Source organism: Puma concolor, chromosome B3 (genome assembly GCF_028749965.1).
Source record: "Puma concolor isolate L17-30 chromosome B3, mPumCon1.1.hap2, whole genome shotgun sequence".
NCBI lineage: Eukaryota > Metazoa > Chordata > Mammalia > Carnivora > Felidae > Puma > Puma concolor.
Window position 1 is genome coordinate 119,898,838 of NC_141672.1, and position 24,270 is coordinate 119,923,107.

General features: G+C 40.3%; 1 protein-coding gene and 1 non-coding gene across 6 annotated transcripts in view; both read left to right on the plus strand.

Annotated features, from left to right (window-relative positions):
* The window catches only part of SCAPER (S-phase cyclin A associated protein in the ER), a 505,214-nt gene that overhangs the window by 450,998 nt on the left and 29,946 nt on the right, over nt 1-24,270 (plus strand). For all 5 annotated transcript variants that reach the window (XM_086711283.1, XM_086711287.1, XM_086711288.1 and 2 more), the window contains 2 exons: nt 17,124-17,361; nt 22,874-23,023. In XM_086711283.1, the coding sequence (XP_086567409.1) occupies nt 17,124-17,361; nt 22,874-23,023 (388 nt within the window). The remainder of the gene's footprint in view (nt 1-17,123; nt 17,362-22,873; nt 23,024-24,270) is intronic.
* LOC112856543 (U6 spliceosomal RNA) lies at nt 8,749-8,854 on the plus strand. The gene has a single exon (XR_003223117.1). It is a non-coding gene; the product is annotated as a U6 spliceosomal RNA (small nuclear RNA).

Sequence of the window (24,270 nt, forward strand, 5' to 3'; positions counted from 1 at the left end):
TCTCACCCTTCCACATATTTCCCTTTGCTTTTATTCTCCTTGTTCAATTACTATAACTGTATAACAGATTTCCCCAAAACTTAGTGGCATAAAACAACCATCTATTGGGGCACCTGGCATGCAACTCTTTTTTTTTTTTTTTTTTTTAAAGTAGGCTTCACGACCAGTGTGAAGCCCAGTGCAGGGCTTGAGCTCACAACCCTGAGATCAAGACCTGAGCTGAGATCAAGAGTCAGACACTTGGGGTGCCTGAGTGACTCAGTCACTTAAGCATCCTACTTCAGCTCAGGTCAGGATCTTGCCATTACTGAGTTCGAGCCCCACATCGGTCTCTGTGCTGACAGCTCAGAGCCTGGAGCCTGCTTCAGATTCTGTGCCTTCCTCTCTCTCTGCGCCTCCCCCACCTCAAAAATGTATAAACATTTTGAAAAATTTTTCAAAGAGTCAGACACTTAACTGACAGCCACCCATGCAACTCTTGATCTCAGAGTGGTGAATTCAGGTCCCACACTAGGGGTAGAGATACATAAAAAAATAAAATCTTAAAAAAACCAATCATCTGTTAATCTTACAGACTCTGTGTGTCAGGAATGTTGTCAAGATACCGAGAGACTGGCTTATCTTTGTTCCACAATATCTGGGCCTCAGTCAGAAGACTTGAAGGCTAGAAGTTGAAATCATCTGAGTGCTTATTCACACACATCTATGGCTCATGTGGCTGTTAGCCGAGGACCTTTCCACCTGGTCACTCTGCATAGGCCAATCTGGGCTTCCTCACAGCATGGTGGTCAGTTCCCAAAAGGAGCATCTTGACAAAGAACCAGGTAGAAACATTACCTTTTATGAGCCACCCACAGAAGTCATGCAGCCTATTTCCACTGTATTCTATTCATCAAGGCCTTCACAACACCCACCTCCCCTCCTTCAGAGGTAGGAGAAATAGACTTCACCTCTTCACGGGGAATACGAAGGTCCTAGAAATATAGGACCAGAAATATTGCCGTAGTTGTGTTTGAAAAACATTATTTGCCACATTCCAGCCTTCCCTGTAGATAAATGTGTTTCCAGCATCCTTTTCTCATGTGTCTTCTGTTCTCTCTGCAGTCTCGTATTTGGTATATCACCCTGTCCCTTGACATCACCTCTGTTAACTTTTAAACTTATGGTCATTAGCCACTGTCCTTAGACAAAAAACTTTCTGGGATTGGGAAATAGGGACTAAAGTAAGTATAATAGGACTCAGGAAGTTACATTTGTTGAGCACCTTTTATGTATCCCAGGCTAAGTGCTCCTTGTGAGTTATGTTCCAGCAGTCCTGCTCACACCATACAAGGGAGCACAGCAGCCAGTAGAGTGATGAGGAAAGTGACTATCGCCTGCTTCAGATCCAGAGAGTGAGAAGAATACAAGAGCAGGAACTTCTGGACTGTTTCTGTACTCACAACTGGGCGATTGCTAGTTGAGAGATTTCAGAAAGATCCATTCCAGCTAGTAATAAAGCCTTAGTTGACTTATAGGGACAGAACAATGAGACCACTTCATTGCTACAATTCAACTTGTGTGTCCACTATGTGCTAGGCACTGTGCCAGAGAAAGGGAGCTGTCTGGGCCATAGCCTACAGGACAAAAGTTTAAGAGCAGCCTTCACTTCCTTACTTCTCCCAGAGAGGATAGGGTATGATGAAGGCAGACTGTCAGTACATGTATCGGCTCACCAGGTTCAGAGCAGCAGAATATGTCAAGAATGCACCTGCCGTCAGACTCCCACTGGCTGTAGGACTTTGGAGGGCAGGATCTCAAGAAAGGTTTTGTGCACAGTTGTATTGAAGAGCACAGGTTTGGGAGTCAGAACAGCGTGGGTGCAGCTCCTGCTCTCCTAGCTCTGGGCCAGTGGCAGATTCTTTAGCTTCTTAAAGCCTGTTTCCTCACACTGTGAAAGTGAGTTTGATATTTCTTCCCTCACAGGGTCAAATGAGTCAGGGGAAAATAGGGACTAACACATCTGTCACCACAACCTCTTGCCTGTGGTGCTGTAATATATACTTATTATATGATTCCCTTTTTCCAAAAAGATTTGAGAGGGATTACAGTATATGCAGGAGTTTTTATGAAAAAAAAAATGTAGAACAAAAGAAAATAGTAGGAAAAAGTAAATCAAGGCAAAAGCAAGTGAAATTAAGGTACAAATCCTATTCACAACAAGGCCCTGATGGACATTTCCTCATGGAATTCCTACTGGTGGTTTCTACCAGGAACTTCTATTTTATACGTCAGATTCTAAACCTCATTGGCTTTCACCCAAAATTGACCGTTCCTCCTCACTACCTTATTCTACTCATGATTCTTGTTATCTGACCAGATTCTAAAACCTAAAACCTTAGTGATCTTTAGCTTCTGTCTCCCAGAATCCAATTCAGTCCAATCTGATATAATCAAAAGAATGCTTGCCTCAGAAATATTTATCCCTATTTATCCCTCTTACTTGATATTTGTCTGCTTCATTCATTCATTCTCTTGTCCTGTGTATTTGTTTTATGTCTTCAACTACAAAGATTTCCCTAAGGACAGAGACTAAATGACTTAGCAGTTCCCCTCTGGCACCAGCACCAACCTAGAAGCAAAATAAAAACTCAGGAAATAGCTTTTGACTGGCAAAATTAGCAAATACCAGTGTGTATCATTAACCTGTGCCAGGGCCCCATTTCCTGCACCTGCACTTAACATAGGAAGAAGGCCTGCCCACATCTCATGTTCTCCCTCCTCTAAGGTAAGAGGGAGACATCCAGAGCCCTCATTCCTTGGCAAGGAATGAGATGAATTTTTCCTCATTTCCTTCTATTGCTTTGACAGATCTTTATTCATTACTAGTTATTGAGCACTTGATATGTGCCAGACATTCATCAAGGTATTAGGGAGGTGGTAGTGAACAAAATGCCTATCCTTATGGAATTTATAATCTACTGGGAGAAAAAAGTAAAAAAAACAATAAACCAATGAACAGTTTGGATAATATTAGCTAGTGATAGCAGTATGAGAAAATAGCAGGGTAATATAGCACAGAGGCCTAGTCAGGGACTTCTGGAGATGGAGTGGTCAGGGAAGGCCTCTCTGGGGAGATGACACTGAAACTAAGGAGCCAGCCATGTAAAGATCCAAGGGAAGAATATTCTAGTGGAGATGAATGGTAAATTGATGACTCCCAAATGTCTGAGGTGGGTATGTTCCAGAAACAGAGAAGGCAGTATATTGGAATGTGATGAGCAAGAAAGAAAGTGCTAGATGAAGCCAGAGAAGTAAGGCCCTGGAGATGAGGACAGAGAGTGTAGAAGTTTGGGTTTTCTTCTACTTGTGAGGGGAAGCCATTTGAGGATTTTCAGCAGAGAGTGGCATGATCTGATTACTTAAAAAATAAAAAAAGCATCTGTTTACTCTGTGAAGAATGGATGGGAGGCATGAGAACACAAGCAGGAAAGATCAATTAGGAGGGCACTGCAGGCATCATGCAGTCGTGATATGACGTTTTTTTCCCTCCCGGTTACCCACCAGCAGAAGCAATTGCCTTCCTCTGGCAACACATTAGAGCCTCTGGCAGAGCTCCTTCAGCCTAACTGCCAACTTCTTAAGATAGGAGAAGCCAAAACATCAGCAAAACTAGCCAAAACCAGCACAGGGCCCTTTGCTGCTTGCAGTGAACGAGAAAACTGAAGTTGGAAGATTAGAAATGTCCCATCTGAGAGGTGTTTCTGGAAAGCAGCCCTGGCCTGCAGCTCCAGGATCCAGAACTGCATCCTGTTGTCAGGATGTTGTCAGGGCCGCTCACATTCTCACCTCCTGGGCTCCTCCCTGCCCTTCCTTACCTCCACCTTTACTTGTCCCCAGACTGTCCGGGCCCATCAGCTCTCTATCTTCCCTCTCCCTGGGCCTCCATTCAGACCTGTGCCAGAGCCTGGTTTCTCCTCAGTGGCCTCACCCTCTCCCTCCCATTCCCACTGGTGTCCCCTTGGTCTTCCTCTTTCTTCATCCTCTCCCAGGTTGTCCATTCCAGACAGCAAGAAAGTCCATCTCTTATCATCTCCAACTTCTCTTCCCAGAAAGGTTTCCTTCTCAGAAGTTGCTCTGTGAGTTCAACTGAAGCTTGGATCAGGTACTTTGGAAATCCTCCCAAGTATCAGCCAGCCTCACCCCACCCAGTAATATTACTCTTTCATTGTCCCTGTATTTTTTCTTCTCTCTAACTGAATAGCCAGATGTCTTCTAATGCTTATACATACATTTTTCTCACCTTCAGCTTTCTCTTGCTCTCTCACCTCCACTAAGTCATCCCCATTCCCTTCATTGGGGCTCCAAATTAGAACTGCATTAAACCAGCTATAGGGTGTGTGTGCGTATGTGTGTGTGTGTGTGTGTGTGTGTGTGTGTGTGTGTGTGTGCACGCACACGCACAAGAGGGTATTGTTAGAAGAATTTCTGTAAGTTTATCTAATATCTGCTTTCAGGTAATGTCCTTCTCTGGGGTCAAAAATAACAATATAACACCTCTTCAGTTTGAAAATACCCTTTATGGCCTCCAGTTCTGACATAAATTTCCCAATTCGGTCAGATGTTCCTCAGATGACACTGCTTCCAGATACTTGTACAACACGAGTCACTTTCTTGAGAACTTTCTGATGCATCAGTGTCCTCCTCAATGTAGTATGGCACCCAGTGCTGGACCCAGTGCCCCCAGGGTAGTGGAGCAGGACTAAGCCTTCTAGTTGTGTACGTTGTGTTCCTATTAATTCAGTCAAAAATTGAATTATATTCATTGGCAAACAAGCAACATGATTTCCTCATTTGAGCTGTTAAGCAGCTAATTTGCTAAGCCTTTTCTTCCACTTATCACAGACAGCTGTATTCCAGTCCCCTGTCACTCACCTTCTTCCCATTCTAAACATATGCAGCTAGTTTTTATAATCTAAAAATAGGATTTAACAGTCATTGATACAAATGTTATCCTTTTTTTAGTTCTCATTTATTTTTAAACTTTTTTATTGATCACTTCCCTCTCCTTGAAACTGTCTTCACTCAGTTTCTAGGACACCACACTTTGCTGGTTTTCCTCCTACCCCACTGGTTTCTGTTTGTTAGTTTCTTTGCTGATTTCCTCATACCTCCCCAGTGTCTAAATGTTTGAATATCCCAAGTTTCAATCCTCAGACCACCATCTGTGTTCACTTACTGGATGACCTCCTGAGCTTAATACCATGTATGTGTTGATGACTCCCGAATATCCCAAGCCCAGACCACCCCTCTGACCTTAGGCTTGTATATTTATTAAGTCATTCAACAAATAATTTGTTGAGAAGCTACTGTGTGTCAGACACTGTTCTAAGCCCTGGGGACAAAATTGACAGAAAATACCTACCCTTGGGAAGTTAATTGTATCCAACTTGCAATTCATTATCTCCACTTTTATGTCTAATATGCATCTTGAATTTAACAAGTTTAAAACTGAACTCCTGTGGCACAAGAACAGATACTCAAATCAGTGTAATAGAATAGAGAACCCAGAAATTGACCCACAAACGTATGGCCAACTAATCTTTGACAAAGCAGGAAAGAATATCCAATGGAATCAAGACAGTCTCTTCAGCAAGTGGTGCTGGGAAAACTGGACAGCAACATGCAGAAGAATGAACCTGGACCACTTTCTTACACCATACACAAAAATAAAGTGGATGAAAGACCTCAATATGAGACAGGAAGCCATCAAAATCCTCGAGGAGAAAGCAGGCAAAAACCTCTTTGATCTTGCCCACAGAAATTTCTTACTCAACACATCTCCAGAGGCAAGGGAAACAAAAGCAAAAATGAACTACGGGGACCTCATCAAAATAAAAAGCTTCTGCACAGCGAAGGAAACAGTCAGCAAAACTAAAAGGCAACCGACAGAATGGGAGAAGATATTTTCAAATGACATATCAGATAAAGGGTTAGTAGACTTATCAAACTCAACACCCAAAAAACAAATAATCCAGTGAAGAAATGGCAAAAGACATCAATAGACACTTCTCCAAAGAAGACATCCAGATGGTGAACCAACATGAAAAAATGCTCCACATCACTCCTCATCAGGAAAATACAAATCAAAACCACAATGAGATACCACCTTACACCTGTCAGAATGGCTAACATTAACAACTCAGGCAACAACAGATGTTGGCGAGGATGCAGAGAAAGAGGATCTCTTTTGCATTGTTGATGGGAATGCAAGCTGGTGCAGCCACTCTGGAAAACAGTATGGAGGTTCCTCAAAAAACTAAACATAGAACTACCCTACGACCCAGCAATTACACTACTAAGCATTTATCGAAGGGATACAGATGTGCTGTTTTGAAGGAACACATGCACCCCCATGTTTACAGCAGCACTATCAACAATAGCCAAAGTATGGAAAGAGCCCAAATGTCCATCGATGGATGAATGGATAAAGAAGATGTGGTATGTATATACAATGGAGTATTACTCGGCAATCAAAAAGAATGAAATCTTGCCATTTGCAACTACGTGGATGGAACTGGAGGGTATTATGCTAAGTGAAATTAGTCAGAGAAAGACAAAAATCCTATGACTTCACTCATATGAGGAATTTAAGAGACAAAACAGATGAACATAAGGGAAGGGAAGCAAAAATAATATAAAAACAAGGAGGGGGACAAAACAAAAGAGACTCATAAATATGGAGAACAAACTGAGGGTTGCTGGAGGGGTTGTGGGAGGGGGGATGGGCTACATGGGTAAGGGGTATTAAGGAATCTACTCCTGAAATCATTGCTTCACTACATACTAACTAATTTGGATGTAAATTTTAAAAAATAAAAAATAAAGTTAAAAAAAAAAAAAAAAACTGAACTCCTGGTTTTCCTCCTAATGTGCTCTATCCACTGTCTTCCCCATTTCTATAAATGGCAGCCACATTCTTGCAGTTACTCGGCAAAAACCACTGAGCCATTTTTTACTTCCTTTATTTCACACCTACATCCAATCTATCAGGAAATCCTGTTGGCTTTGCCTTCTGAAGATTTTCAGAATCCAACCACTTCTCACCACATTCATAGCTACCAGCCTGGCTCATCCACCATGATCTCTCAGTTGAATAATTCTAACAGCCTCCTAATTGGCCGCCCTGCTGCTGCCTTGGCTCTTCTAAAAGCTTTTCAACCAGTTAGTTATAGTGATTTTTTAAAAACTTGTCAGATACATCATTGTTCTGCTCAGAACTTTAAAATGGCTTTCTTTCTCATCCAGTAAAATCCTTATAATGTCCTTACAATGGTCTGTAAGATCCTACCTGATCTTCTTCCTGTCCTCTCTGACTTCATCGCCTGTTGTTCTTCCATGCACTCAATCTGCTGTAGCCACACTGGCCTTGCTGTTTCTTGAACATGTCCTGCATGTTCCTAGCTCCAAGACTTGAGACATGCTGCTTTTCTGTCTAAAACACCCTGGCGTCAGATATCTTTATGGCTTCCTTCCTCACTTTCTGTAGAACTCTACCTACTTAACACCTTAGAAAAAGCTTCCCTAATCACCTTATATAAAATACTGTTAAACATTCACCCACTTTTTCATTCCCCTTCTCCATGTCCCCTTCTCCTCCAGAGCATTTAGCATACCTGACATACTATATATTACGTATATTTTTGATTTGTTTCTTCTATACTCCCACACTAAAATGTAAGCTTTATCAGGAAAAGGGCATCGCTTTTACTGATGAATCCTAGTGCCTGGAGTAGTGCTTACTACAGAGTAGGTCTTCAATAAATATTTGTTGAATAAATGAATGAATCATGAATAACTAGTCCATTGTGGTAGGCAGAATAATGCTTTTCCTGAACATTCTAACCTACAAAGACAAAATACACATTCTTCTCAAGTGCACATCGGACATGTTCCAAGATAGATCAGCTATTAGGCCAAAGATTAAGTCTTGTGCGATTTAAAAAATAAATATCATACAAAATATCTTTTCCAACTATTACAGAGCAAAGTTAGAAATCCATAATAGAAGTAAAACTAAAAAATTCACAAATTTGTGGAAATTAAACAACACACTCTTAAACAACAAATGGATTAAGGACAAAATCACGAAGGAGATTAGAAAATACTTAGAGATGAATGGAAATGAAAACACAACATATCAAAGCTTACAAGATACAGTAAAAGCACTGTTAAGGAGGAAATGTATAACTATAAACATTTATATTAAAAAATAAGAAATCTCTCAAAACAACCTAACTATACAACTTAAGGAACCAGAAAAAAGAACGAACGAAACTCAAAGCTAGCAGGAAGAAGGAAATGGCAAAGATTACAGCAGAGATCATTGAAATAAAGAATAGGGGCACCTAGGTAGCTTAGTTGGTTGAGCATCCAACTCTTGATTTCAGCTTAGGTCATGATCCCAAGGTCATGAGATCAAGCCCTGTGTCAGGCTCGGCGCTGAGCGTGGAGCCTGTTGGGATTCTCTCTCTCTCTACCCCTCCCCAGCTTACACGTGTGCACTCTCATGCTCTCTCTCTCTCTCTCTCTCTTAAAATAAATAAACATGTTTTTAAAAAAATAAAATAACAATAGAGAAAATCAATGAAACCAAAAATTCAAGTTTTTTGAAAAGAGCAAGAGAATTGACAACCTTCAACTAGATGAACCAGGAAAAAAAGAGAGAGAGAGAAGACTCAAATTACTAAACTCAAACATGAAAACGGGGTGCTTACGTTGGCAGCACACATATTAAAATTGAAACACTACAGAGAAGATAACATGACCCCTGCACAAGGATGACACTCAAATTCTTGAAGTGCCCCATATTTTCTGTAGTTTAATACAGTATTGCATACTTGAAATTTACTAATAAAGTAGATTTTAAGCATTCTACCACAAAAAAAAAGATAACTATGTAAAAAAACAAAAACTAAAGTAATGGATGTATTAACTTGATTCTGAGAGTCATTTCACAATATATCCAAATCATCATGTTGTACATTTTCAATAAGTTATAATTTTATTTGTCATTTCTACCTCAATAAAGGTGAGGAAAGAAAAGAAAGTGGGAACATTACTATCAATTCTACATAAGTAAAAAGGGTTATAAGAAGGTGCTATTAACAATGTATGTCAATAAATTGGATAACCTAGATGAAATGGATAAATCTCTAGAAACAAAAAACCCACCAAGACTAAATCACAAAGAAATAGAAAATATGAATATACCTATATAACTAGTAAGGAGATTGAATCAGTAATCAAAAATTTCCGAAGGGAAGCCCTGAACCTGATGGCTTCAATTGTGAATTCTGCCAAACACTTAGAGAACTAACACCAGTCTTTCTCAAACTTTTCCCAAAAATTTAATGGGAGAGAACACTTCATAACTCATTCTCTGAGTTTCTGGATTCTCTGAATCCAGAGCCAGATGAAGACACTATAAAAAGAGAAAATTACAGGGGCGCCTGGGTGGCGCAGTCGGTTAAGCGTCCGACTTCAGCCAGGTCACGATCTCGCGGTCCGTGAGTTCGAGCCCCGCGTCGGGCTCTGGGCTGATGGCTCAGAGCCTGGAGCCTGTTTCCGATTCTGTGTCTCCCTCTCTCTCTGCCCCTCCCCCGTTCATGCTCTGTCTCTCTCTGTCCCAAAAATAAATAAACGTTGGAAAAAAAAAAATTTTAAAAAAAAAAAAAAAGAGAGAAAATTACAGACCGATACCCCATGTGAACATTGACGTAAAAATGCTCAACAAAACACTATGAAACCAAATTTAGCAGTATGGTAAAAGGATTATACATCATGACCAAGTGGGATTTATTCCTTGAGTACAAGAATGGTTCAGTACATGAATATCAATCATTGTAATTAGACCACATTAACAGAATGATGGAAACAACACATGATCATCTTAATTGATACAGAAAACATTTGACAAAATTCAGCACCCTTTCATTACAAAAACACTCAAAAAACTAGGATAGAAAGAAAGTACCAACATATAATAAAAACCATATATGAAAAACCCACAGGGAACATCATAGTCAATGGTGAAAGACTAGAAGCTTTTCTTCTAAGATCAGGAACAAGGCAAAGATGCCACTTCTACTACTTCTATCCAACATAGTACTGGAATTTCTAGCCAAAGAAATTAGGTGAGAAAAAGAAATAAAAGGCATCCAAATCAGAAGGGAAGAAGTAGAATATCTCTGTTTGCAGATGATATAATCTTATATATAGAAAACCCTAAAGATTACACACACACACACACACACACACACACACACACACACACACAAATTAAAACTAGTAAATGAATTTGGCAATGTAGCAGAATACAAAACCAACTCACAAAAAGCAGCTGCATTTTTTTATATTAACAATGTACAGTCTCAAAAAGGAAATTAGGAAAACAAGTCCATTTACAATAGCACCAAAAAAAAAAAAAAAACTTAGGAATTAATTTAACTGAGAAGGCAGAAAAGCCTTATACAATGAAAAGGAAAAAACATTGCCAAAAGAAATTAAAGAAGGCATAAATAAGTGGAAGCACATTCCATGTTCATGGATTGGAAGACAGTATTATTAAGATGTCATTACCACCCAAAGCAATCTGTGGATTTTATGTGATCTCTGACAAAATCTCTTAAGACTTTTTTTTTTTGCAGAAATAGAAAAACTGATACTAAAATTCATATGAAATCTCAAGGGAGCCCAAATAAATAAAAAAAATATTGAAAAAAAGAACAAAACTGGAGGACTCAAGTTTTCTGATTTCAAAGCTTACTTCAAAGCCACAGTAATCAAAACAATGTGAAACTGGCATACAGGCATATGTAACAATAGGACAGAACAGAGAGCCCAGAAATAAACCCTCACACATATGGACAAATGATTTTGACAAGGATGCCAAGACCATTGAATGGGAAAGGGGTCTTTTCAACAAGTGGTGCTGGGGAACATGGACATCCACATGCAAAAGAGTAAAGCTGAACACTTTTCAAACGCTATGACTCAAAATGGCTCAAAGACCTGAAACTATTAAACTGAGAAGAAAACACAGAGCAGAAGCTTCAGAACATGGGATTTGGCAGTGATTTCTTGGATAGGACACAAGAGGCACAGGCAGTAAAAGAAAAAGTAGACAAATTGGACCTCAGGAAGATTTTTAATTTGTGTATCAAAAGACAGTATCAACACAGTAAAAAGGCAACCTGGAGAATGGGGTAAAATATTTGCAAATTGTATATCTGATAAGGAATAAATATCCAGAAACCATGGAAAACTCCTAAACCTCAACAACAACAACAACAAAAACATTATTAAAAAATGGGCAGGGCATCTGGGTGGCTCAATCGGTTAAGTGTCCAACTCTTGATTTCAGCTCAGGTCATGATCTCACTGTTCCATGGGATCAAAGCCCACATCAGGCTCTGCACTCATAGCATGGAAGCTGCTTAGTATTCTCTCTCCCTCTCCCTCTCTGCCCCTCCCCACTCACATGCATGCATGTGCTCTCTCTCAAAATAAATGAATAAACATTTTTGTTTAACGGGCAAAAGACTTAAATAGGCATTTCTCCAAAGATATACAAATACCCAATAAGCACATGAAAAGAAGTTTGACACTACTGATAATAGGAAAATGCAAATCAAAACTATAGTGAGATAACCCATTTGGATGGCTACCATCAAAACAAAACAAAACAAAACAAAAAATAACAAGTGTCAGTGAGGATGTGAAGAAATTCAAACACTTGTGTATTGTGGGTGGGAATATAAATGATATAGCTGCTGTGGAAAATATGGCAATTCCTCAAAAAATTAAAAATAGAATTAGTGAATGATCCAGCAATTCCACTTCTGAGTATATATCCAGAAGAATTACAAACAGGGTTTTGAAAACATTTGTATGCCCCTGTTCATAGAAGCATTATTTACAACAGTTAAAAAATGGAAGCAACCCAAGTGTTCATCAGTAGATAAGTGGATACACAAAAAGTGTTGTATACATACAGTGGAATATTATTTATTCAGCCTTAAAAAGTAAGGAAATTCTGACATATTCTACATCATGAATGAAACTTGAGGACATTAGCTAAGTGAAATAAGCCAGTTACAAGAAACTAAATATAGTGTGATGATTCCATTTACATGAAGTATTTAGCATAGTCAGTCATAGAGACAGAAAGTAGACTGATGGTTGCTGGGGGAAGAGGGGACGGGAAGTTATTGTTTAAGGGGTATACAGTTTCTGTTTTACATAATACGAAAGAGTTATGGGGATGGTTGGTGGTGAAGGGTGTACTTCATTATGAGTATATTATCAAGGAACTGTATACCTGAAATAAGATGGTAAATTTTATGTTATACGTATTTTAATATGAAAAAGTGGGGGAAAAAAGAATAATGCCCTGCCAAAGTTATCTGTATCCTAATTCCCCAAAACTGTAAATGTGTTATCTTACATGGCAAAAGAGATTTTGCAGAAATTAAGGATCTTGAGATGGGAAGATTATCCTGGTTTATCCAAGTGGGCCCATTGTAAGTACAAAGGTCCTTGTAGATGAAAGAGAGAAGTGGGAAAGTGAGCGTTAGAGGGGTTTGAAGGTGTTGCTGACTTTGAAGATGGGGGAAGGGGCCACAAGCCAAGAAATGCATGTGTACTCTAAAAGCTGTGAAAGGCAAGGAAACAAACTGTCCCCTGGAGCCTTTAGAAGGAACACACCTCTGATAACACCTGGTTTTAGCCCACCCAGTAAGACCTGTTTTGGATTCTGACCACCCCCCGCCCCCGCCACCCCAGACTGTAAGAGAATAGTATTGTTTTGAGCCAGTAGCTTCTGATAACTTGTTCCATCAGCAATAGGAACCTGATACACATTCCTGTCTCTGTTAGACTGTAACCTCTGTAGGACAGGGACCTAGTCTTCCCTGACTGCCCATATCACAGATGGTCACTGTTCCTAGAGCGCAGGTAGTTTGGCTTTTCAAATTGAGAGTATCTGACCAGACGATCCTGCCCCTTGTGCTCACCACAAAGCCTGGTGAATGGTCAGGCTTTTCCAGATTCAGGTCAGTTTTTCCAGAATATCCCAGTCCTTAAGAGCCCCACACTGGACTACCTCTAAAAAATGATTCACTTTTGAACAGTGAAGTTTACATCCATCATTGGGAGAGACAGTGACTTAATCCCACCTACTCCCAATATTGCAGACCAGTAAGTGGAATGCTCAGGGTTCAAGGATTAAAATGGGACATTCTTACAAGATGCCTGGGGATTCCAGCACTGAAGGAATGAACAAAGCCAAAATCCAAGAAGATAAGAGAGCAGTCTAGAAGATCACTGGCACTGAACGAGATCAGGGTTGATGTTACCAAGCCAGAAAAATGGGGATCAGGGAGAAGAGAGCAAACAAGCCAGGAACAAATAGGGAAAAGGGGGCTGTAGTATCTGGAACTGTCACACCTGGCACATAAGTGGTAAAACACCAAAGATGAATGGATGGCATTTGATCCACGCCCATACAAATCACTGCTTTTTTTTTTTTTTTTTTTTTTTTTTTTTTTTGCACATCTATACTTTCCTTTGAGGCAAAGTAGGGTTTTCAGGTGCTTGCGCAGGAGTATTGATGGTCCAATTATAGTTATTCCTAATTGAATCTGGCTGTTAATGAACAGAAATGAATATACCACTAAGATCCCTAGTCCTAGAGAACAAACAAAAACACTTTAAAATTCGGTAAAATTGAGAAGATCTCAGAATGTAATGTAATATATTAACTTTCAGATCTGAGTTTTCATATCTTCCATGTATTTTTAAAAGAAAATTCTGTAACTTATGTCTGATATGAATAAGGCCTTTTACATTTTCATTATAAACATTTAGGCTTAAAGTGATTATAACTGACAGTTCAGACCAACGGGAGCCAGTGGCCTGTTCATGGACAAATTATCTGTAATTCAGACTAAATCAAAAGTAAACATTTCCTAAAGTCCTTTCAGCTCTACATTAGTCCTGTGGAAGCCAAATGTAATAGACAAGCCCTTTCCCTTCCTCTCTGTCCTGTGAATTCTATGGGCTCACTTTAAAATGAATAGTCTTTTCTATGAAGCAATGTTATATGCATTTTGAACCATTTCCACATCTAAGTCATCGAATGCTTATTCATTTTTCTGAATCAACATGTTTATTTCATCAGGAGAATGTTGCAAGAGTACCTGGGATGTGTTGTTTCATAGTTTATGATTAGTATTTTCCTAAATAATGGGATGGAGAGAGGAAGAAAGAAGTAGTCTGATGATCTTCACTTTTTTCTTATCTGCATTTGTTCTCTTGAAGAAGTAATAGCAGTGAATTTGTGCCATTTAAAAGTTTAGAAAGATTAAGTATGACAAATTGTTTTAAATGACAAAGTTATATTTCTGAGTATCTCATTTGAATATGCTGATAATCAGTTTAAAAACCACACAGGCAGTAAGGGGAAGGCCAGCATTCTGAATCACAGAGCAGTAAAACTGTTGTCACCAGCAATGATGTCACTCATTCCCAAGGCTCCAAAAGACTGTTGGAAATTAACTTTAGGAAGAAATGTCTTCTGACTTGCCATTGGTTCTAAAAGGCAATCAGTGTTAAACAAGCACAGACCCCTTTTTGGAACCTATGTAATAAAGTCAGACATATTAATCTCTACTCATGCCTCTAGTCAGGGTCTGACCCCAAGTTCTTACGGCTACAATGGAAGAAAGCAAGGAAGAGCCAACTGACATAAGCTAACAGTTCATGTAAAGGTCTAGATGTGCCTAAGAGCAAATAAACATCGTTCCTCAACTTTGTGTTTGTATTGAGTCCCATAAGACAAAAAGTATCTCTCCATGATCATATGAGATTACATTACAGTCTCCATGTACTTTCACAGTGTTCAGTTAACACCCCTGAGATTTGACTTAAGAAAAGGGATGGAGAGAAAAGAAGAGGTCACTCCTGTTTAGCCTGGATGCTTTGGTCCTCAGACAAAGCATTGGCTTTAAAAAGTCAAAAGTCCTTGTGGTATCCTGCTTTTTCCACTGACAAATGTGTATGACCTAAAACATCTCAACTACTCTTCATGTGTGGAGTGAAGGGGATTAATACCTTCACTACCAACCATGAAAAATGAAGTGAGGTGAGGTAAAATACGTGAGTGAATTCGGCAGATCCTGTTACCGGACAATGAAAGGACAGTAATTTCTCTTAGGAAACTAAGAGAGCTGCTTTCTTGAGAAGAGAATAAGGTATATAATGTCATCTCACATCCTTAACAATATCAGAAATAATGCACGTTCAAGAAGTAAATACTTACCATGGCTATGAATAAAACTCTTCTTTGATGAAACTAGTAGCAAATCAAAATGAAAAAAATAATCCATTTGGAAAAAACAAGTTATGAATTAGAAAACTAGAAAAGATACTAGAAACTTTCCAGCCAGCACTTCCACATTCTTATTTAATTGGTGGCATCTCTTTTTTCTTTTTTTAAATTTATTCATTTTGAAAGAGAGAGAGCACAGCAGGGGAAGGGGAGAATGAAGGAGGGACAGAATCCCAAGCAAGCCCCACACCATCAGCACAGAGCACGATGAGGGGCTTGAACCCACAAACTGTGAGATCATGACCTTAGCTGAGATCAAGAGTCGGCACTTAACCAACTGTGTCACCCAGGTGCCCCTTATTAGCAGCATGTCTTCAGTGTTTCTAGGCTAATGAGATAAGCATAGATCTTTAATAATGCCCCTCTCACATTCCAGATTCCGTCTGAAAGGAGCAACAAAAAAGAAGCTGTGGAGGTGGACATGGTGGGCACCTGTATTCATGTTAAAAATAGGGAAGAGTATGGTAAAGGAAGACGCTAAACAGGGACTTGTAACCTCTCTTCCTGAGAGAAAATTATGTCCGTGAAACAAGACGTGTGGCCCACTTGGAATAGCATGGAGAGGACTGAGGATTTGTACAGAAGTGGCTATAGCAGCTGCAAACCTTACATCCTCTCAGATTCAAACCCAATGGAGAAAAAGTGAGGGCTTTTTTCCAAGCATTTCAGCAAAAGAATCTCCCTCCACTGTGATGTGTGCCATCCCTGAGCCATACTGATCAGCCAGAAGAATAAACTGTGTCTTTTATTACCTTAGGTCCTTGAGTCAGAGTGAATGGGGGAGGAGCCCCACCTAAAGCACGCTGGTTATAAGAGAGAGAGGTAGTTCCTCAGAGAGAAATTTGGGTGCAATTTCTTTAAAAAAAAAAAAAGTGAACGAATGCTTGGCAGCCACATTTAGTAAAACTGCAGGCTCTTGGTCACTGGATGCTTCGTATAGACCTGATTCAGGAGTGAGGTAGATTTAGCAAACCCTTGCTGGCTTTACTATTAATTTTAGGAGCTCATTTGCCATTGCTGTTGCTTCTTGTTCACCCATGGCACTGCTTGCGAGTTATTAAGCTGACTTCATGGTGATTTGTATAAAGCTAATCCAGCATTTGCTTGTTCTTGGGAGTCTGGCGCCTACAACCTGTCCTGCCAATATTCCTTGATGATGAACCGTGCTTTCAAAAGCAGGTGAACTGTCTCCTCCCCACCACAGTATACCAACACATTACAGAGCCCTTTTTTTTTTGAGGCCTCATTTTCCTGGTAGCTGTCTCCCCTGAAAAGATTCCCTTTGTGTATCCAGAAAAGAAACTATGGGATTTCTGACTTCTGAGTCCCAGTAGCTCTAATGGACTCTGTCCAGTTTGCCCAGATGTAGACTCTAAGCAAAGTGAGCCTTCCTAGGCTGCAGAGGACAGGGAGGGTGGGTGGCAAGCTCAGCACTGGCTGCACATTGCTCATTTGCTGCTGCTGCTGCTGCTGCTGCAACAGTGAGCAGGTCTCCCAGGGGGAGAAAAGGGCAAGCCACTGTGCTCTCGGGCAGGGGAAGGCTGCATTTATTCCTTGAGGTTTCTTGTTACCTTATTATACAACTCAGATGGTTTGCTTTTAACGGTCTGCTTGTCTTGTTCCATCTGACCTATAAAAATGCTAACATCCTTTAAGTAGATTTCTTTTAAAGATTTGAATGTTTCTTTGTCAGGTCAAACAGCGTATTTGACAATAATCGCCAGGATCCCACAGGACTGACCGCTGCTCTTCAAGCCACAGACCTGGCTGGAGTTCTGCACATGCTCTACTGTGTCCTCTTCCACGGCACCATCTCGGACCCCAGCACAGCCAGTCCCAAGGAGAGTTACACTCAGAACACAGTCCAAGTGGCCATTCAGAGCTTACAGTTCTTCAACAGTTTTGCAGCTCTTGATCTGCCTGCTTTCCAGGTACCAAGCATTGGTTAGTGATGGTGTTAACCAACCAAGAGTTAATATTTTAGTGTAGATAATGATGTGAGGTTCCTCTCCTGGATTGGGACATTAGGAGTAAACTACAGTAAAGGAAATCACAATATACATCATTTATTAAGCCACTATCATCTGGGAACTATTTTAGATACTCTACATATGCTTTCTCATTTATTCTCATGATAGCCCTGCAAAATATTACACCCATTTTGCAGATGGAAAAGCTAGCAGTTATTTGCCCAAGGTTACACGTGGCTATGCCAGGACTGGCACCTATGATTTTCTGATTTCCCCAAATCTGTGTCACTCTGCTACTAATAAATCTTCTGTGTTGATTTCTTCATAGAAAGGCATTATTATCCCATCAACTTTTAAATGTTAAGGGAAAGTCTTACATAAACAGAACCAAAGTTAGATAAATTGTTTTGATTGATATGACTTTCTGTGGATGATTTAACTGATTTGTGTCCGGTGTAAAGTGTATGTATAGTTATACATGCACACCCCCATAAATTAAGTTTTTATAGCAAAAGAAAGAAAAATTGCTTTATGCTGTAATACCAGACTGTCAGCTTAGAAATAGATTTTTTTTTCATGTGGGAAATTTAATTTTCAAAAACACTGAACCTTTGGAACAGAGCAAGCCCCAAGGAGTAGACTTTCTCTTTCAGTTTATTAACTGTCAAGTGATTTCATTAAAAAAGGAACAAACTTGGCAGATGATGAACCCATAATTTAGATGAATTGCTTTGCTCAGAGGGAGAAAGGGAAAAAGGTTATAGAGATATAAATGTATGAAAATGGTGGTCTTTGGCCATTCCCAACTAGACGAAACACTTGTTTTGTAGCTGATGACAAATGTGGAATTCTTGTCTTCCTGTCATTTTGTGCACAACAGGAAATTAGTGAGTAAGTTGTATCATTGGGCTCAATAGCTTTCAACTTGGTACAGTTAGTTTATCCATCACAAGAACAGAATCCTGTTTAGGGTTAAAGCATTTCAGTTTCCAAAGCAATTGAACACTATAGCCTTAGATGGTAACTACATAATGTGTAAAGTTCTGAGAGTTTACAGGCACACCTAATAAGGAGATATCTGCTCCAGAAAATGCCAGTGATTCTTGCCTCTGGGTTGAACATCTGTGTTTTGTGAAGACCCAGGCCCATTGTGTTCTGTGTGGAAACAGCTTGGAAATCCGGAGACACTAGTTTTTGTCCTCAGAACATGGAGACCAGCAGTCTACCCATCAACTAGTCCAACTAGAGTGATTTCTGTTGTTACTAGGGATTATGAAAAGAAAATATCTAAAAACTGTCTCTTAGCATCTAGTATAGGTCTTCTGACCAGTATTTATACTGCTGCAGGGTGCTCCACATCATAAGCAAAATCATCTGTATTAAGTCAGCCATTCCATGAGTCACTCTTGAATGTCGGATCCCAGATCCATGTGCTCCCCACACCATCCCTGTGAGCTCACAGCCTGGTCAGTCTCACTCAAAAGGAACACCACTGAACTCCAACCAGCCCTGCTCCCCGAATGGCCTTTAGGCACAGTTGCCAATAATGTTAGAAAAATCAAAAGCTTATTTCTGGAGCAAATGTCAAACTAACATAAAGACCAAGATTCTTTCTTTCCAGCTCTTTGCCATATCCAGCCTGAAATGTACCTCCTACTTGAAAAAGCAGCAGGAAAGATACCAAAGTGACTCAAGAGTGTTCAAGCCATTCTGTTTTTTATTTTATTTTTGTAATATTTATTTATTTTGAGAGAGAGAGAGTGCAAGCAAGCAGGAGAGGGACAGAGAAGGAAAGAGAATCCCAAGCAGGCCCCTGCACTCTCAGCAGAGAGCCCCATGCGAGGATCAAACTCAGGAACCTGTGAGATCAGGACCTGAGCAGAAATCAAGAATCGGACACTTAAGTGACTGAGCCACCCACTTATCCCTGTTCAAGCCATTCTTAGAATCAAATGCCCTGCCTACCAAGTAGAATGTCCTGTTCTGGCTGGTTCTTGATAATTCTCCAGTACATTTGTTTCTTTCCTCTCTGTCCTTCATGCAGCTCCATATTACTCTTAAGTCTCTCTTCCTGTTTTTTTTCCTCCTGTTTTCTTTTATCTTAGTCAATTTGGCCATCATTGTTTCTCATTCTCTCCCAGACACTGTTCCCAGGTATTCTTTTCTCTTGAACAGGTGCCTGGACCAGGAAAGCTCACAGGGGCCTCCCCCTGGCTGCCATCCTTTCAGTACTCAAGGTCCAGCACGTGTGTTTTTCTTACACCTCATCAGTATGTGCAGGGACCCACATGCCCAGAATTTCTAGCATCAGAGCCTTTAATGATTACCTTATTGTTCCAGTCACTTTTATGCATTTAAAACCAAACAAAAAAAGACTTAGTTACAACAACCACTTTATTATGATCACAGATTCTCTGGGTCCAAAATTCAGGCAGGGCTTATCACAGTAGGGGTGGCTTGTCACTACTCTCTGATATAGGGCTTCAGGTAAGAGGCTCAAATAATGAGGTGGGGGGGGGCAGGTTGACACAGATAGCTGGAAGCTAAATTTATTTGGAGGCCCCTTCGCTCTCCTGTTCAAATCGTGGGATGACTTAAAGACTAGGTTCACCAAGGACTGTTGGCCAGAAACACTACATGTGGCTTTTCTGTGTGACTTGGGCTTCTTAAAATGACACGGTGTCTGGGTTCTGAGTGAGTATCCTGAGAGGAAGCTTCCAGAAAACAAATGTTCCAAAAGAAACAGAAGCTGCATGGCTTTTTAGGACCTTGCCTTACAAGTCATATAGCTATATATCAACCATGCTCTTGGCTAAATCAGTTATAAGCCTTCTGGATTCAAGGGGAGAAGGCTTAGGCCCCACCTCTCAATGGGGGGACTGTCAAAGATTTATAGACATTTTTTAAACCACTGCACTCTTTTTAGCAAGCTAAAGTAAATCGTCCACACAGATATCATTGATGTAGATGGGTATCTGATCAAGCATGTAATACTCAAGTAAATATAATACAAATATACAATACTTGCATTGTAATGCAATTGAGAGAGTTTGGGAGAAAAGTACTATTTTTCTGATAAATGTGGTCAGAGAAACTCATGTTCTAGTTCATCAAAACAACTTACATGTCAAAAGTGAGATTTTTAGGACCTATGTTAATAAAAGACAGGAAAAGAGATTTTAGGTACAGCATGGATCTGACCTCAAGAAAAAATCTGGGAGACAGTTTATGAATTGCCTGTGTGGGTCAAAGGAACTGAAGAATAAAATTGAAATGAGATAAATGGTCTGACCTGCTAAACAGGATAATGTAAGACATGTTGACCATTTGAGTCCCAATGCATCACAAGAATGCAGAGCTCTAATAGGCATCCTCATCAAACCTTTCTGCATCTGGAGTCAGACTGATGTGACTGTAAGCCATTATACCACCAAGTTTTATGACCTTAGAGAAGTCATTTGAACCGTTATGGGCTCAGTTTCTCATCTGTAAAATAGAGATTAAAAACACCTACCTCACAAGTGTGAGGATTAAATGAGATTACATAAAGGCACTGTTCTAGCTAGCAAATAGTAGGCCCTCAAGAAATGTGGACTGGGGGCACCTGGGTGTCTCAGTCAGTTAAGTGTCTGACTCTTGGTGTTGGCTCAGGTCATGATCTCACGGTTCGTGGATTTGAGTCCTGTGTCAGGTGCTGACAGTGCAGAGCCTGCTTGGGATTCTCTGTCTCCCTCTCCCTCTCCTCTGCTCATTCTCTCTCTCCCCCCCGCCCCCACTCTCTCTCTCTCAAAATAAATAAACATTAAATTTTTTTTAATTTTTTTTAAATGTGGACTGACTCAGCTTCTGAAGATAAATAATTTACCCAAACCATTCTGCAGATGTTGATTCAGAAAGTTAACTTTTGAGTGAAGCTTCCCCAGTGCCCCTCCACACTTGTGTGAAGCCATGAACCTGTGTGCTCGTTTTATGTGGAACCCATCATGTGCTAGTAACAAAAGGTTATCCACTAGACTATTTTCTTAGCTTGTTCCATTTCATTGTATACTAATAAGGCTGTCAATATTTTTCCCCCTTCAGCAAAGAGTCTGATTTCACTGTGAATTCATATTGGCACAGATGGCCTTGAGATCCCGGATATTGTATATTGCATACACTTTGACAGATTTTACAATTGAAGGTGGTCTCAAGAAACAAATCAATGTACTGACTTGGCAATTAATTCTGACTAAAAAGGAAATATAGTTTCCTTGAAAAATTGGTTTAATTTTTATATTCAAACTTACATGCCCCTTGACCTGCTCTTATCAGTGAAGGTTAAACAGAGGGCACTGGGTCACAGCATGCTGGACACAACTAATTAAATAAGGGCTGAGCTGAGAAGGTGTCACTACTTGATTTAAAGGAACAGAGCTCTCCTGAACCTCTTTGGGGCTTGAAAAACATTTTGTCTCAGGGCAATGAAACTGAGACAGAAGGCACTCTTAAAATTTAGCAGTAATTTTATTTCCACAATACTCACTAACAGGACTGTGTTTCACCACTGTTAGGCAAAGTGAATTCATTGAAACTTCTAAGCTGCTATGTATCTGACCTGGTTCAAGGCCACCAAGACTTCAAATGAAGAGATGAGTTTAAAACGCTGCCTTTCCCCACAGGCCAGCAGTGGTGCTTCATTCCAGTGTCGGCTGCGAGTGTATTCTGTAGGCTTCGCCTCTCCCCTTTGCCCTCCTGTCGCTCTGTCTGTTTGACATGTTTATTAAATAGAAGCTTCAGGCTGCACAGACAGACCCAGGCTCTCCTCCTGCATCGCCCACCAACAACAGCCCTTTGCCTGTCTGGGGAAAGGATCCCAGAAGCCTCATAGTTGAGGGGGCTTCATGGTTTGTTTTTTTTGGGGGGTCAAGGTGTTGTGTTTTTTTTACATTCTTTTGGGAACATTGGGTTTATAGGGCTGTTTATTTGAATAATAACCAGTTGTTATTTATATTGCTTTCCTGTTTGAACATAAGTAAATAATTAGAATTGTATTTTTACCCCTGTGTTCAAGAAAATATTTTCTCCTTCAGAAAAAGAAAAGTATTAGAAGTTAGCTAAATGGTAACAGGAGATTCACAGGAGAATTTTAGCATTTTTATATTTTTCCACATTTTCTACAATGAGACGATTTGTACCATGGGAAAAAATAACTTCTTACAAATGGAATAAACTATGCTTTAGGTGGATAGTATGTCTTGATCCACAAAGTAAGAGTATTTCTCCATGTCTCTTTTCAGGTTAAATGTTACATTGATTATGGTCACTTATTAGAGCAAGAATCCCTAAACTGAACTGTCAAGCATAGTGCTCTAGAAATTTCCTATGTTCTTCCGGCACCATGGCAGAAAGTGCACAGGGTCCAGTCTTGCTTTGTGATTTGCAGCCCTGCCTGTCCCTGGGATGGGGAGTTCTAACTGCTCCTTGTCTTTGTCAGTCTATTGTAGGGGCAGAGGGCTTGTCCCTTGCATTCCGGCATATCGCCAGCTCTCTACTGGGCCACTGCAGCCAAGTCTCCTGTGAAAGCCTCCTTCATGAGGTCATCGTCTGTGTGGGCTACTTCACTGTCAACCACCCAGATAACCAGGTAAGAGGCCCTGGACAGTTCCTCAGGCAGCTCCCCCAACACTGAGAGTGTGAGGTATTGGATTGAGAAAAGGCAGGCTAGCCTGCTGGAACCCATCTGTCCTGCGTGAGGCCCTTTAACCAGACTCCAAGGACACCTCTCTGCCTTATTCTACCCAAAGAGATTTGATCAGCACTAGATGAGCACTAAGGCTTCCTCTTAGAGTTATAAAAATAAAATTTTTTCAATAAAATATTCAGTACACAGAAGCATCTACTCCCTTACCACAGAGGTTCTGATGTTCTATCCATATATTTGTTTCATTGTGATGAGGTAGAGTGCATCTTTCAGTTCGGGTCACTTTGCACGTAGCATTAGAGTCGGGTGCTTTATGAGGCCACTCTTGGCACTTGGCTTCTAGTTGCTTAGGGGGTGCTAGGTGGTGTTGGAGGGGGGCCTGAGAAAGCAGGACTTGGGCTTCTCCCCCTTGAGTCACTCAGAGTAGTTTCACTTTTAACTGTTTGGATTATGTGGTTTCCAAGCAAGATTTCATTTGTAAATAGGGTTCTGCTACTCTAAGAACTTGGGAAAACTGTTACCGATTTCGTAAAATAATAATGATGATGATGAGCACCTTATTTCTCTTCATTTTTAAAACCAGAGTAATGGCATAACTAACACATCAAATAGTAGTTCCTGATAGCCTCATTTATCTAAAACCTTCTGCAACCTCAACTGTATGGATTATAGCTGAGAAAAAGGCATCTGGACAACCATTAACCCTCACTCCAAGCTTAATAAGTTTTATTTTAGGCACATCTCTAACAACCGTTTATTAGCCTGCAGCAAACTAGACCAGGGCAGGAGAAGGACAGGAGTTGGTTATAGTGACAAAGCCAAGTTCAAGGTGAGAGCGGGGAAAGAAAAAATAAAAATAAGGCAGGGCCGAGAACTCAGAAACCACAGCCATCTGGATGAAAGGAACACTAAACCCTGTATTTATTTCCGAGAAGATCTGGATGCACCCAGTGCTAACCTTGAATGAGCATGGAGGCAAAATGTATGTTCTTTGCATTCCCTTTGAAGAAGGTTGAGGAGCATGCAGTCCATTCTGGAAAGAATTCCATAGTTAAAATATAGAAAATGTGGACCAGAACAAGTGTCATTTATAGAAAAGTTCCTCTTTTCCAGACACTGGTGCCAGGAGAACAGATCTTTTTCACTTCCCCCTCCCACCATGGGAACATTCTGGAAGTGCTTTCCCCTTG